Below are 13437 nucleotides of genomic sequence, written 5' to 3'. Positions count from 1 at the left end.
TCCCACTCTTGTCTCCTTGTCCTTGAGAGGGGAGGCTCAGTGGGGAGGAGGGCTCGGGATGAGCAGAGGGGGAGAGGGCCTGGGCATGCAACGGGAGAAAGATGTCGGTGGGGGGGACATGAAAGATAGTTGTCACGCTGGGTTTTGTTCCAAACTCTTTTTTTGAGATGGAGTCTCGCTCCGTCACCCAGGCTGGAGTGCAGTGGTGCGATCTCGGCTCACTGCAAGCTCCGCCTCCCAGGTTCACTCCATTCTCCCGCCCCAGCCTCCCGACTAGCTGGGACTACAGGGGCCCGCCACCACACCTGGCTAATTTTTTGTATTTTTAGTAGAGATGGGGTTTCACTGTGTTAGCCAGGATGGTCTCGATCTCCTGACCTCATGATCCACCCGTCTCGGCCTCCCAAAGTGCTGGGATTACAGGCATGAGCCACCGTGCCTGGCCATTGTTCCAAACTCTTAGTAGTACCAACAAGTCACAACCCAAACCTGCCTCCCTAAGACACAATCAGAACCAGTCTCCCCAAGTCACAACAAGAACCTGCCTCCCAAACCCTCTTAACAGATCCCTACCCAGTGGGGTGCTGTAGTCAGGTCTCTCGAGTTTGAGGACCCACTGTGTACATTTCCCCACTCTGCTTGGTGACTTCATCTTGGCAGCTTGAAATGGACCATGGAGTATTTACAGAAATTAGCAAATGCTACAAATCTGGGTTCCCTCCATCCCAGGAACCCCAAAGCCAGTTAAACATTTACCAGCTGGAGCTCAAGATTGAACCAGCTCATCCTATCTGACCTGTCCCCTAGCTGCCCACCCGGGTTTATTTCAGCCTAAAGCTGAAATTTCCATTCTTCAACAAAGGAACTCTTAGGTTATAACTTAAATAGATTAAGCCAGTCACCATCAGGAAAATTAAATTCAAAACTGCTTATTCCTCACTCCGTGCCAGAAGTTTTAATCCCCATTTGGGTACACAGATAACTTGTCCAGGTAGCAGTGGAGCTGAACTTTTCACATTTAATCAAGCGCCATTAAGGAAGTCTCTTATCTGCCATCCTGTAAACTCAAACATTTTTGTTAACCACTGGTTTCTTTACTCTTTGGGGCACGGTTTCACAACGTTATGTCCACCGAAGAAACAAAGGTTAACTTGTCCATCTGGTCGGATCTAAGTCCACACTCAAGCCGCATGATATACTACCTATACTAAAATTTCTAAGGCAAGAGTTTAAGACCCCAGTGAGATTTGGGGAAGGACACAAGAAGTCCTACTGGGCACTGGTCTACTTGGCTCACTCACAGCCTAAGAAAGCCCACCTCTCCGATTCCTTGACACAGGCCCTGGGTCACAGTCATTTCTTGATGGTAGAGCAAACCCAGAGCATTCTGGCAGAGACCAGAGGCTCTGAGACCCAGTTCCCTGAAGTGACAGGGCCCACCAAGCACCTCAGAAATGTCACGGTATGACTTCTGTTTATGGGGCACCAACTGTGTGCCTGGTATTCTGCATATATCACTTCCTTTTTTTTTTTGAGACAAGGTCTCTCTCTGTCACCCAGGCTAGAATAGAGTGCAGTGGCGCAAACACAGTTCACTGCAGCCTCAATCTCCTGAGCTCAAGTGATTTCCTTACCTCAGCCTCCTGGTCTCCTGAGTAGCTGGGACCACAGACATGCACCACCATGCCTGGCTAATTTTTCTAATTTTTTTGTAGAGATGAGGTCTCACTATGTTGCCCAGGCTGGTCTCAAACTCCTGGGCTCAAGCAGTTCTCCTGCCTTGGCCTCCCAGAGTGCTGTGATTACAGGCATGAGCCACTACACTCACCTACGGTGGGTATCAACAACCATGTTCTTTCAAGTGAGCACATGAGAGTTCATTGCTAGCCCTGGCACTACCATGACCCTGATCACTTTAGCAATGACTCCCCATGACACAGTCGGATCATGACAGCAGCTTGGCTGGACAGGCAGACCACTGGGTGTGCCTTTTTTTTTTTTTTTTTTTTTTTTTTTTTTGAGATAAGGGTCTTGCTCTGTCACCCAGGCTGGAGTGCAGTGGTGTGAACGTGGCTCACTACAGCCTTGATCTCCTGTGCTCAAGCAATCCTCCCATCTCAGCCTCCTAAGTAGCAGGAACTACAGGCACTTGCCACCATGGACCCAGGCTATTTTTTTTATTTTTTGTAGACAGAGCCCTCACTATGTTGCCCAGGGTGGTCTCCAACTCCTGGGTTCAAGTGATCCTCCCACCTCGGCCTCTCAAAGTGCTGGGATTACAGGTGTGAGCCACCACACCCAGCCCCTTCCTATCTTTATTTTATTTTATTTTTTTAGACGAAGTTTCGCTCTTGTTGCCGAGGCTGGAGCGCAATGGTGCCATCTCAGCTCACTGCAACCTCTGCCTCCTGGGTTCAAGCGATTCTCCTGCCTCAGCCTCCTGAGCAGCTGGGATTGCAGGCGCCCACCACCACTCCTCGCTAATTTTTGTATATTTAGTAGAGACAGGGTTTCACCATGTTGACTAGGCTGGTCTTGAACTTCTGACCTCAGGTGATCCACCCGCCTCAGCCGCCCAAAGTGCTAGGATTACAGGTGTGAGCCACCGAGCCCTGCCCCCACTTCTTATTTTCATCTGCAAGCTCTGGCCATGGAGATTTGACTTAGCAGGACGTAGGGTAAGGCCTCAGCATTCATATTTTTAACACATGCCGGCGAAGAGCTTGAGGGCCATCATAAAGGACCTTCTTATCCCCAAAGAGAGGCAGCATAGAAACACCAAGGGCATGGCAATATCACCCATCACCTCCTGTAAGGATCTGAAGATTAAGCCTTCTGAATCTGTTTCCTATTGCCACTGTGACAGATCGTCACAAATTCTGTGGCTTTAAACAACATAAATGTATTATCTTACAGGTCTGCAGGTCAGAATTCTGAAAGAAGCCTCATGGAGCTAAAATCAAGGGGTCAGCAGGGCTGTGTTCCTCCTAGATGCACGAGGGGAGGATAACCCATTTCCTTGTCCATCCCAGCTTCTAGAGGCCGCCTGCATCCCTTGGCTTGTAGCCTCTCCCTCCATCTTCAAAGCCAGCAGTGTGGTGTCTCCCAGTTTCTCTTCCTGTGAGCCTCCTGTCTCCCTATTCTCTCTTCTAAGGGCCCTCGTGAGTGCAGCGGGCCAACCCAGATCATCCGGGATGATCTCTACATCTTCAGGTCCTTAAATTTGTGCATCTGCTACATTCCCACATTCTCCCTGCCCTCCATGAAAGGGAAACTGGTTTTGCAGTTTCTGTGATTCTGATCCTGGACTTTAATGGGATCATCAAAGTTCAATGAGAAGCCCTGACAAGGCCGAGAGGGAGGGGAGAAGATGCATATTTTAGAGGCGGAGAGGGGAGCACCCCCTGGGCTAGGGAGTAGGTGGAGAGCCAAGGGTATGACTAAAACCAGGCTGTCTCCGTCTGAATGCTGGCCCGGCCTGGCCTTCTCAGCAGAGTGGCCTTGAGCAACTCAACTTCTTCATGCCTGTTTGTCCCACAGAAAATGGGGATTGTAAGAGTGAGGAATGCAAGGGTGGTGACTCACACCTGTAATCCCAGCACTCTGGGAGGCCGACATGGGAGGCTCACTGAGGACAGGAGTGTGAGACCAGCCAGGGCAACATGGTGAAACCCTACCTATCTCTACAAAAAATACAACAAATTAGCTGGGAGTGGCAGCACACGCCTATAGTCCCAGCTACTCGGGAGGCTGAGGTGGGAAGATCATCTGAGCTGGAGGGGTAGAGGCTGCAGTGATCCATGATTGCACAACTGCACTACAGCCTGGGCGACAGACATTGCCTCAAAACAAAAAAAAAACAAAAAAAAAAAAAAAAGAGAGAGAGAGAAAATGAGTGAATGTATGGGAAATAAATGAATCAATGCTTGGCTTGGCACATAGAAGCTATTAGGGAACTGTTTGCTGCTGTTGCCATCTTAACAGTAAGCTGTGTACACAGAGAGCCAAGCATGGAAGTCCCTTCCACATGGTGGCTGTGGCACAACAGCGAGTTGTCAAGGAAGCTTCCAAGTGACAATGTGCGTGCCCACCGGCTTGGGGAGGTGAGGGCTTGGATTAGACAATAAAACACCTGCCATCTGTATGGTTCACCTACTGCAAGAGACAGAGGACATGCTTTACAGGCAAGGCAAGGGGGTCTCTCGCCCTTCCAGCCCTGCAGCTTGAGTGCCAGGGCCCTGCTAGTTGTGACCCCTGGCCCTGTGCTGCCCTCACAGAGGAGGCTGGGCAGGGTGGGGACGGGGCGGGGCCGTCGAGTCATAGTGGGCGCCCCCTTTATATACAAGCTCCCTGGGAGCCTCGCAGACCAGACCAACAGTAACACCAAGAGCAGGTGGGCAGGCCTCAGCCCTCCTCCCCCACCCCAGGGCCCACTGCAGCCTCAGCCCAGGAGCCACCAGATCTCCCAACACCATGGTCCGATACTGTGTGAGGAGCCTGAGCGAACGCTCGCACGAGGTGTACGGGCAGCAGTTGCATGGGCAAGAGCAAGGACACCATGACCAAGAGGAGCAAGGACTGAGCCCGGAGCAGGTCGAGGTCTACGAGAGGACCCAGGGCCATTCTCACTATAGACGCAGGCACTGCTCTCGAAGGAGGCTGCACCGGATCCACAGACAGCAGCATCGCTCCTGCAAAAGGCGCAGAAGACACTCCTGTAGGCACCGGAGGAAGCATCGCAGAGGTCTGCCTGCGCCCCCGCCTTGCCCTGCATGTCCCTGACCACCCCAGGCACAGGAGGGAGGCAGGGACCCACCCCACCTGACAAAGGCTCCAGCCTCCCAACCCCCGTCCCCACCCAGAGTCTCTAAGTGCCCCCCTCAACCAGAACTTTCTTTCCCAAAAGGCTGCAGAACCAGGAGGAGAACATGCAGAAGGCACTAAGCTTCCTGGGCCCCTCACCCCCAGCTGGAAATTAAGAAAAAGTCGCCCGAAACACCAAGTGAGGCCATAGCAATTCCCCTACATCAAATGCTCAAGACCCCAGCTGGAAGTTAAGAGGAAGTCACCTGCCCAGGAAACACCGAGTGAGGCCATAGCAACTCCCCTACATCAAATGCTCAAGCCCTGAGTTGCCGCTGAGAAGCCCACAAGATCTGAGTGAAATGAGCAAAAGTCACCTGCCCAATAAAGCTTGACAAGACACTCACTGGCCTGTCGGGTTTTCTTTGTACGAATCACACAAACCTGGCTTCCCTCATGCCCAGGGTGGGTAGAGGCTTCTCTGCAGCCCTTCCTCAGAGGCGGGTAGGGGCGGGAGCTCTGATGCTCTGAGGACACCTAGGAGAGGGTTACCGTGCCTGGGAGGCTGTCCTGGGAGGGTTACCGTGCCTATGACGCTGTCCTGTCTATTGCACATCCTTCCATGGTGTCAAAGGCCACATTAGTCTGTCTGGATCCCCCTCCAGTGAAGAACCTGATCCTACCTCATGAAAGGAGAAAATGGTTAGAACAGATCGAGTCCTAATTAAGTCACAAAGATGTCAAGGCACCTTGTGGCCATATTTAAAGGCCTACTGTGTGCCACAGTTTAAAAACACAACCCATCTTGAGTGTTGGGTGGTTGGAAGTGTAAGGAAGTGTAAACGGTGGGGGCAGAGGAGCAGTGCAGGCCACAGCTTTGAGGTGGAAAGCAGGTCTGGCATGCTCCAGCAACTACTTGGTCAGCACAGACGGGGCAAAAGGCAAGGAGTAGATGAATGCAGAGTAATGGGCTGCGCTGTGTGAGGCCTGTGCTGGCTGAAGCCTCTGGAGACCCAGTGAGAATCCGATCCTTGTTGCCTGCTCTCCTCGGCCTGTGGCTGCATCACTCCTACCTCCTGTCTGAAATCAAGGACCCTTGTGATTGCACTGAGGGACTTTCTGGACAACCCAGGATAACCTCCCCATCTCACAATCCTTACATCATAGATTCCAGGAGCAGGATGGGGGCATTTTGGAGAGGCATTTAGCCAACCACAGCCACTGAGGACTTGGGGGATAAGACTGGCAATATCCAATCCATATGTTGGAAAATGGATTCCTGGTGCTCAGAAATGACCAATCTTTAGGAAGCAACGAGTTTCTGAAAAAAACAGAGACGGAGTTTCGCTCTTGTCACCCAGGCGGTGTGCAGCGGTGCGATCTTGGCTCACTGCAACCTGTACCTCCTCTGTTCAAGTGATTCTCCTGCCTAACCTCCTGAGTAGCTGGAGGAGCTAAACAAATTTTTTTTTTTTTTTTTTTTTTTTTTTTTGGTATTTTTAGTAAAGACAGGGTTTCACGATGTTGACCAGGCTGGTCTCGAACTTCTGACCTCAGATGATCCGCCTGCCTCGCCTCCCAAAGTGCTAGGATTACAGGTGTGAGCCACCATGGCTGGCCTCAAAAAATTTATATTTAAAAAATACCATTGCAGTGTACAAATGACTCATTTCAATGTATAAAAGACAAAGTCCTAAAGCCCCTCCCCCCATGCTGAAATTGTGCTGCACAGATGTGGAACCTTGCCAAGGGGCAGCTCCATGATGTCTTCTCTGTGGCCCCAAAACATTTAAGAGGATGTCACTCCACCCTGACCTGGGTAGAGTGGCATCTGGTTGGTGGTGTCCATCTTGCATCAGTCAGGAACAAAGCAACCCCTTGTTCATCCCAGCTTGGTTTCTGGCCTGTTCCCATGCCTTGGACAAACAAACAATGCTTAGGAGCCATTGCCTTTCAAGAAGATTTCACACTTTCAGGCCCCCGAAGGAAGAGTTCCAAGGGTTCCTGAGTTTTATGAGCTTACAGAGTGCATACATTTTAAGCACACAGCTTGACGATTTATTTTCAAGGGTTAACAGTCAAGAAACTCAACAGAGACAGCTCTCTCTGGCTGGTGATTTCTGGGATGTGGGGAGGAGTCTGTGTGTGACCCTCCTGCTTCTAGAAATTCAATCCCTAATTCCCATCCCAGCTACAAGGGAAACTCTCTCCAGGGCAAATGAGGACTATGGTGTGGCATCCGAACTGGCTCCAGTGCTCAGCCTTGCAGACCTCCCCTGTGGGGGCTGGGAGCTGCCAGTGGCTGAGGTCTGAGTTAGCTGTTGGCTCAGACCCAGGTTCCCAAGTGGGGATGGGCTCCCTTTGTGATGTCAGCATCCTGCCCCCACTTACAGCCCCTTCACCCACCGCCTCACCTCCTTGTCCAGAGAGACAGGCAACGTGGACCATGGGTTCCCGCTGTGCCAAGCTCAACACAGGCCACAGCCCAGGCCACAGCCCAGGCCACAGCACGGGCCATGGCCGGGGCCACGAATCCTCCATGAAGAAGCTCGTGGCCTGTGTGAGCCAGGATAACTTCTCCTTGTCATCAGAGGGCGAGGAAGAGGAGGAAGAGGAGGAGGAGGAGAAAGAGGAACTGCCGGTGCAGGGCAAGCTGCTGCTGCTGTTGGAGCCTGAGCGGCAGGAGGAGGGCCAGAAGGACAACGCTGAGGCCCAGCAGAGCCCCGAGCCCAAGCAGACACACTCCTGACCCACAACGAAGGCCCAGGAAGGGACGCCCACTGCTGCTCTGGTGACAGTGTTCAGAGAAGAGTCAATAAAAAGTCTCTGAAGAATCCTCCCTGTCTCTGGTTTCCCCTCACCCTATCCCTTCTGGTCCCACGTGTGCACATGTGTGAAGACATGTGTGTGTGGGTGCATGTGGAGGGAGGCCAGCTGCCAAGGAAGGCTGAACAGCAGGGCTCGGTGACCTTGTTCCCAAGCCCCAGCCAGAGGTTCAGGGGCTTTGAGAGGGGGAAATCATCTCAGCCGAATCTTCCCATCTCTGGGACAGGGGAAATTCCTCTCCGAGTCCCAGCACACCCCAGCCGAGAGCACCCAGCGGGACAGGGTAACTGCCTTCATCGCAGTCCCCACTGTGCTGCCCCAACTATGGACAGTCTTTTAAGAACACTGGCTTGGGAGTTCAGCAGACCTGGGTTCAAACTTCCTTTCTGCTAGCTGCATGCCCTTGAGCAAGTCACTGCATGTCTTTGAGCCTCAGGTTGCCCCTCCCGGCATTCAGGGGAAGCTAATAGCTACTCATGGGTCAGCTGATCAGGAGAATTAGCTCAAGTGATGGGTGGGACCAGGCCTGGCACTAGTCAGTGCTGAGCTAGGACAGGGATTGTTGCTGGGGTCATGGTGGTTCCCTCTGGGTCCTTCTTGGCTGCAGACTCTTCCACTGCCAGTCTATGCTGCTGGCAACCATCTGCACCCCTACCTGGAAGCTCACTCCTGCCTTCTTCAAGGGGTCTAGCCCTGGGGGCAGAGACAGTGCCCCATGAGAGCAGTAGGCAAAAGAGGCCCAGGGAGGCGACTGGGTACAGACGCAGAACCTAGGCCCCATCGTGTCGCTCTGGGCTCGGTGCGCCTTCCGCAAGGAGCTTCGGAATGCGTCTGCTGCCCACCCTACTGCCGGCTCCTCCCTCCTTCCATCCCAAAGAAGCAACAAATGTGATCTCCACCACATTCCCTCACAGTCCTCCAAGTACCAGCCACCTTGAGCTAATTCTCCTGATCAGCTGATCCCCTGTCCCTGAGGGGATCCTAGTTGGTACCGTGGCAGTGGGGCTGGGGGATGGGGAATTTTCGAGGAAGCCTCAGTTTCTCTGGGGGCCATGTTTGAGGGTAGGAAGGGGCCTTGGGCTACCCTGAGGGGAGGCCACTGCTCTGCCCTGCAATGGCCTAGGGCAAGGGAGTCCCCGTTATCCCACTACTCCCAGACCCACAAATGACTCGGTTGGTCAGCTTTGTCCTTTTGTCCAAGGCCCAAAGGTCCACCCACTCATTCATTTGCCCAGGAAACATGAGCTGAGCCCCTGTTGTATGCCCCACATGGTGCTAGTCACCAGGGGCCCTGGTAATAAAACACAGTCCCCGCTGTCCTGGGAGAGAGGTCACTGTCGTGGGTGCGGGGGCAGGTATGTGACGTGCCGCACACCCGCTGCTGGGAGAGGTCAGCCCTCCCTGGGAGGACTGGAAAGGCGTGTGGAGGAGAGGCTGGTTGATGGCAGGCCACGATCTCCATTCCAGGCTATGTGCTTGAGGGTGGGAAAGTGGGCTGTTGGCAGTGGAGGAGCAGGAGGCCATGGGAAGGGGGGTCCAGAGACCCAGAAAGTCTTCACGGCTTGGTCTAGCATACACCTCACAACCGGACCTGCTGAGCCCACTCAAGGCAGGGCCCTGAGAACCCTGCCGCAGGTGTCCCTCTAATCGCTGAGAATCCCTTAGTGACCTTGAGAGGAGGCCAGACCTGAATATGACTGGCTCTGCCCCTGATCGGCTAAGGGACTCTGGGCTGGTTACTCCACCTCTCTGAGCCTGTTCCCTCTTTGCTAAATGTAATCATTGTATCTGCCTCACGGGGTGCATTAGTTTCCTGGGGCTGCCATACCAAATGACCACAAACTTGGTGGCTAAAACAACAGAAATGTATTCTCTGCAGTTCTGGAGGCCAGAAGTCTGAAGTCGAGGTGCCAGCTGGGCTGATCTCCCTCCGGAGGCCTCAGCAGAGAATCCTTCCTTGCCTCCTCTAGCTCATACAACTCCAAGCTCGTCTCCATCTTCCCATGGTTTCCTCTTCTCCCTGTGTGACACCTCTTCTGTCTCTCACAAGGACATTTATCGTTGGATTTAGAGCCCACCAGCTAAGCCAACATGCTTATCTCAAGATGCTTAGCCTAATTACACCTGCAAAGACCCCTTTTCCAAATACCACATTGACAGGTTCTAGGAGTTATAACGTGGACATAGATTTTTGGGAGTTGACATTCATTCCACTGCAAAGGGTCACTGTGAGGTTTGAGGGTAAAGCTGCCTGGAGAGGGTAAGGTCCAGAGCCCAGCCACGTAGAAAGCATTCAGTAAATGAAAGCAGTTCTCACTGTAAGAAATTTGACATGTTTGTTAAGAAATAAACGCAAAGGCTGGGCATATTGGCTCATGCCTGTAGTCCCAGCACTTTGGGAGGCCAAAGCAGAACACCTTGAGCTCATGAGTTCAAGACCCACCTAAGCAACAAAGTGAGACCCCATCTCTACAAAAAATAAAATAAAAAAATTAGACAGGTGGGGTGGCATGCACCTGTAGTCACAGCTACTTGGGAGGCTGAGGTGGGAGGATCGTTTGAGTCCAGGAGGTGGAGGCTGCAGCGAGCTGTAATCGGGCCACTGCACTCTAGCCTAGGCAACACAGCAAGACCCTTTCTCAAAAGAAAAAGAAAAAGAAAAAAACTTCCATAAAAGCAGATTGCAAATCCTCATAGCAAGACGCAAAGTTACACATGGGCAGAGTGAGAGGTTGGCTTGGGCCGGTGGCCTGCTTGGGGAGGACAGACAGAGACAGAGGGAGTTCCATGCAGAGAGAAGTGGGAAAGTACAGGGCCAAGGGCTAAGCCCAAAGGCATCGGCCAAGATGGGGAGGGGTGGAGGGCTCTGGTTGGAAACCCAAAGACTAGAAGATCAAATGGCCTAGTGTTCAAACATAAGTCTGGGCTTTCTTCTCGAGGTACTGGGGTATCTGAGCAGGGACGGCGTGATTCAAATGGTATGGCGAGGCTTCGTTAGCAGGGAGGGGAGGAGAATCAAGAGGCAGAAAATGAAGGAGACAGACGGGTTTCCAAGGGCCTCCTGTAGCTTGACAGGCATCTCAGGCTCAAGAGAATACCAGGAAAGAAGGAAAGACACCTGTTTGTCACATAAGGCAACTAAGCCTCAGAAACCACAATGGCCTACCCAAGACTGGACATCAATGCAAACCGGGATTTGAACCTGGCTCTGAATTTCCCGACTTTAGATCTGGCTGCGGAGGTAGGCTTGCCAGGCGAACCCCAGGACCACCCCTTGGTCCATGTGGTTACTCATCTTTCATCTATCCACCAAGCCATCTGGCCAATTCATCACCTCCCCATCATCTGGGCACTAATCATCTGTCTTAATAACTGCCCACCATTCAGCTGCCATCACCAGGGTCAGGGCCGCACTCCTGGCACCCAAGCTGCCCAGGGCATTAAGAAAAACACCTGACGATGCTGGTCAGTGATGTTTATTGAGCTCTTATTGTGGGCTGGGCCTGAACTAACTGCTTGATATAAATTCTGTCCTTTATTAATAATTCTTCTAATGTCCGAATGAGGTCAGTACAATTATTGTCCCTATTCTGCAGAGTTGGGGAAACTGGGACTTGTTCAGGTGAATCCCCAGGGCTGACCATGTGGAAAAAGCAGATCTGGGATGCAGATTCAGCTTAATCTGACCCAAGGGCTCCTACCCTGAACCAGCAGCTGGGACTATCCCCAGGGTACCCCTGAGAGCTGCCCCAGCCTGGGGGTGAGGGTAAGGGGTAGGGGGCTTTGTCTTGGCTGGGCCACATCTGTCACACCCCTGTGGCCTGTGCCATCATAATCAGCACCAACTATATAACCAGGTGGGCTGCCAGGGCCTCTGTAAAGCTAGGCCTGCTGGGAGAGGACGAGGAGGAGGCCCTGCCCCTCCAAACGTGGCCTCCTATGGACACCAAGACTCACAGCCTTCCTATCACCCACACCCAGCTCCATAGCAACTCTCAGCCCCAAAGCCGCACCTGCAGCCCGTGCACCTGCACCCGCCACTGCCAGACCTTCAGCCAGAGTTGCAGACAGAGCCAGCGTGGCAGCTGGAGCCAGAACTCCAGCCAGAGCCCAGCCAGCCACCACAACCCAACTGGAGCCCACAGCTCATCCGGCCACCAGAGCCAGAGTCCCAACGACAGTCCACCACCAAAGCGCCACAAAAAGACTATGAACTCCCACCACTCTCCCACGCGGCCCACCATCCTGCACTGCAGCTGCCCCAAGAACAGAAAGAACTTCGAAGGCAAGCTGAACAAGAAAAAAATGGCCAAGAGGATCCAGCACGTGTACAAAACCAAGACGCGGAGCTCAGGTACCCTTTTAGGAGGTGGGGAAGGGCCACCGAGCCCCCAGATGATAGGGAGCAGACCTTGGGGGCAGTGAGAGGAAGGCTGCAGCCAGGTCACAGAGGAACACAGGCAAGGAGGAAGAGGGAGAAGAAAAACAATGGCAGTTGGCTAGTTGAATGTATGATATGTTGATGGACAGGCTCTTTGAAATTGGATGGGTTGATTAGGAGGATGGAAAGATGGACAGATAGCAGATAAGCTAGATGGAAGCATGAATGGAGTTGCGAGGTTGGGTGGATGACTGGGTGGGTAAATAATAAATAGGTAATAGAAAGGATAGTTGGAAGAATGCATTGGTTGAATGATAGGAAGTTTGGATACGATTAGCTGGATGGATGAATAAATGGATGAATGCACTGGCTGGCTAGTTATTGGTTGGTTAGGTAGATGATTAGTTGGAAGATTGTGGTTGGTGGATGAATTGGTTAGAAATAGTTAAATAGCTGTAAAAGTTTTGATGGGTTGGTTTGATTGGTTAAATATTATCTTAATAGAGTAATATAGAGTAATTGAATAAACTGATAGATGGAAGAATAGATATCTAGACTAATGGGATAGAATGGGAAAGAAATGTTGAATAAATGAATGGAATGAGTGAACTAATGAATGGATGGATGACAAATGGAAGGGATAAATGGATGGATAGATGGATTCACATAGGTCAAAAGGACACTGACAGTAGTCTAAACTCTATGTCCCATATTCAATCACAAATGAGTAGCTGTAAGACCTTACAGGAGGTCAGTGACTTCATGAAGTGCTCAGCTATTAAAGGTTCCTTTCCCACTCCCTTAGGACGGAAATCCAACTAATGAGACCGCCTCCTTGGCTTGTTCTGCGTGTCTCACCCAAATGAGAAAATGCTAGGATGAAGTCAATCTTCTTGCAGGAACATGTTACTATGGTGATTTCTACGCAACACTAATTAAAGCTTGTACCTGGAAGACTATCCCTGAGTAGTCAGTCATTTTGATTTCACTAATAAAGGTGTTAAATGTGTTTTGGGGGCCTGCACAGGGGCAGAAATGAATGGGGGTAGGATGCCAAGAAGCCTGCAGAGTCCACTCTGCTTGGATAACAATCTTTTGCCCTGTATACTCCCACATGGGTGTGTACATATGTGGGATGCACACAGGTCCACACCCTATTCACATGATCCACATGACAGGAGACAGGAAGAGGGGTTCAGAATGTGCCTTTTGCAATCCAGAGCATCCTGAGTTTGAATCCTGGCTCATCTTTCGTACTCGCTGTGTGACCTTGGACTGGGACCAACCTCTGAGCCTCACTTGTTGATTCTGTAATATAGTACCAACCTCAATGTTCCTCAAAGCAGCCATTTCAACAAACTTTTACTAAGGGACCAAAGTCTGTTCAGGGGCTGTGCTGGGCTCTGGGAACAGAACTAGAGAACACA

General features: G+C 51.8%; 3 protein-coding genes and 1 pseudogene across 6 annotated transcripts; all 4 read left to right on the top strand.

Annotated features, from left to right (window-relative positions):
• The first annotated feature begins 4350 nt into the window (after window positions 1–4350).
• Window positions 4351–5209, top strand: PRM2 (protamine 2). 2 transcript variants are annotated; one of them, XM_002826126.6, is made up of 2 exons: window positions 4351–4744; window positions 4863–5209. In XM_002826126.6, exons 1-2 carry the CDS (start codon window positions 4474–4476, stop codon window positions 5012–5014), a joined length of 423 nt encoding a protein of 140 aa, XP_002826172.1. In that variant the 5' UTR covers window positions 4351–4473; the 3' UTR covers window positions 5015–5209. The 2 variants fall into 2 exon arrangements, with proteins under 2 accessions (XP_002826172.1, XP_002826171.1); XM_002826125.6 differs by having other exon boundaries at window positions 4355–4744; window positions 4907–5209.
• A 105-nt stretch (window positions 5210–5314) lies between these two features.
• Window positions 5315–7639, top strand: PRM3 (protamine 3). The gene has a single exon (XM_054534679.1). The coding sequence runs from the start codon at window positions 7022–7024 to the stop codon at window positions 7550–7552; it is 531 nt and encodes a 176-aa protein (XP_054390654.1). The 5' UTR covers window positions 5315–7021; the 3' UTR covers window positions 7553–7639.
• On the top strand, window positions 6613–6732 carry LOC112129478 (small nucleolar RNA SNORA48; annotated as a pseudogene).
• Window positions 7640–9405: 1766 nt separating the features above from the next.
• Window positions 9406–12969, top strand: TNP2 (transition protein 2). 3 transcript variants are annotated; one of them, XM_054534678.1, is made up of 3 exons: window positions 9406–9889; window positions 10569–11983; window positions 12816–12969. In XM_054534678.1, the coding sequence occupies exons 2-3, from the start codon at window positions 11569–11571 to the stop codon at window positions 12830–12832; spliced, it is 432 nt and encodes a 143-aa protein (XP_054390653.1). In that variant the 5' UTR covers window positions 9406–9889; window positions 10569–11568; the 3' UTR covers window positions 12833–12969. The 3 variants fall into 3 exon arrangements, with proteins under 3 accessions (XP_054390653.1, XP_054390651.1, XP_009248745.1); XM_054534676.1 differs by lacking the exon at window positions 9406–9889 and having other exon boundaries at window positions 10706–10870; window positions 11487–11983; XM_009250470.3 differs by lacking the exon at window positions 9406–9889 and having other exon boundaries at window positions 10940–11094; window positions 11487–11983.
• Window positions 12970–13437: the final 468 nt, after the last annotated feature.

Source organism: Pongo abelii, chromosome 18, assembly GCF_028885655.2.
Source record: "Pongo abelii isolate AG06213 chromosome 18, NHGRI_mPonAbe1-v2.0_pri, whole genome shotgun sequence".
Taxonomy (NCBI): Eukaryota; Metazoa; Chordata; class Mammalia; order Primates; family Hominidae; genus Pongo; species Pongo abelii.
Note: the sequence above shows the minus strand (reverse complement) of the source record. Positions and strands in the feature narration are given on the sequence as shown.

Excerpts from the sequence above, each read along its gene's own strand:
- PRM2 (XM_002826126.6), top strand. The coding sequence starts at position 4,474 with ATGGTCCGATACTGTGTGAGGAGCCTGAGCGAACGCTCGCACGAGGTG. Across the intron at positions 4,745-4,862 it reads CCGGAGGAAGCATCGCAGAG|AGTCTCTAAGTGCCCCCCTC; the intron begins GTCTGCCTGCGC and ends GTCCCCACCCAG.
- TNP2 (XM_054534678.1), top strand. The coding sequence starts at position 11,569 with ATGGACACCAAGACTCACAGCCTTCCTATCACCCACACCCAGCTCCAT.
- PRM3 (XM_054534679.1), top strand. The coding sequence starts at position 7,022 with ATGAGGACTATGGTGTGGCATCCGAACTGGCTCCAGTGCTCAGCCTTG.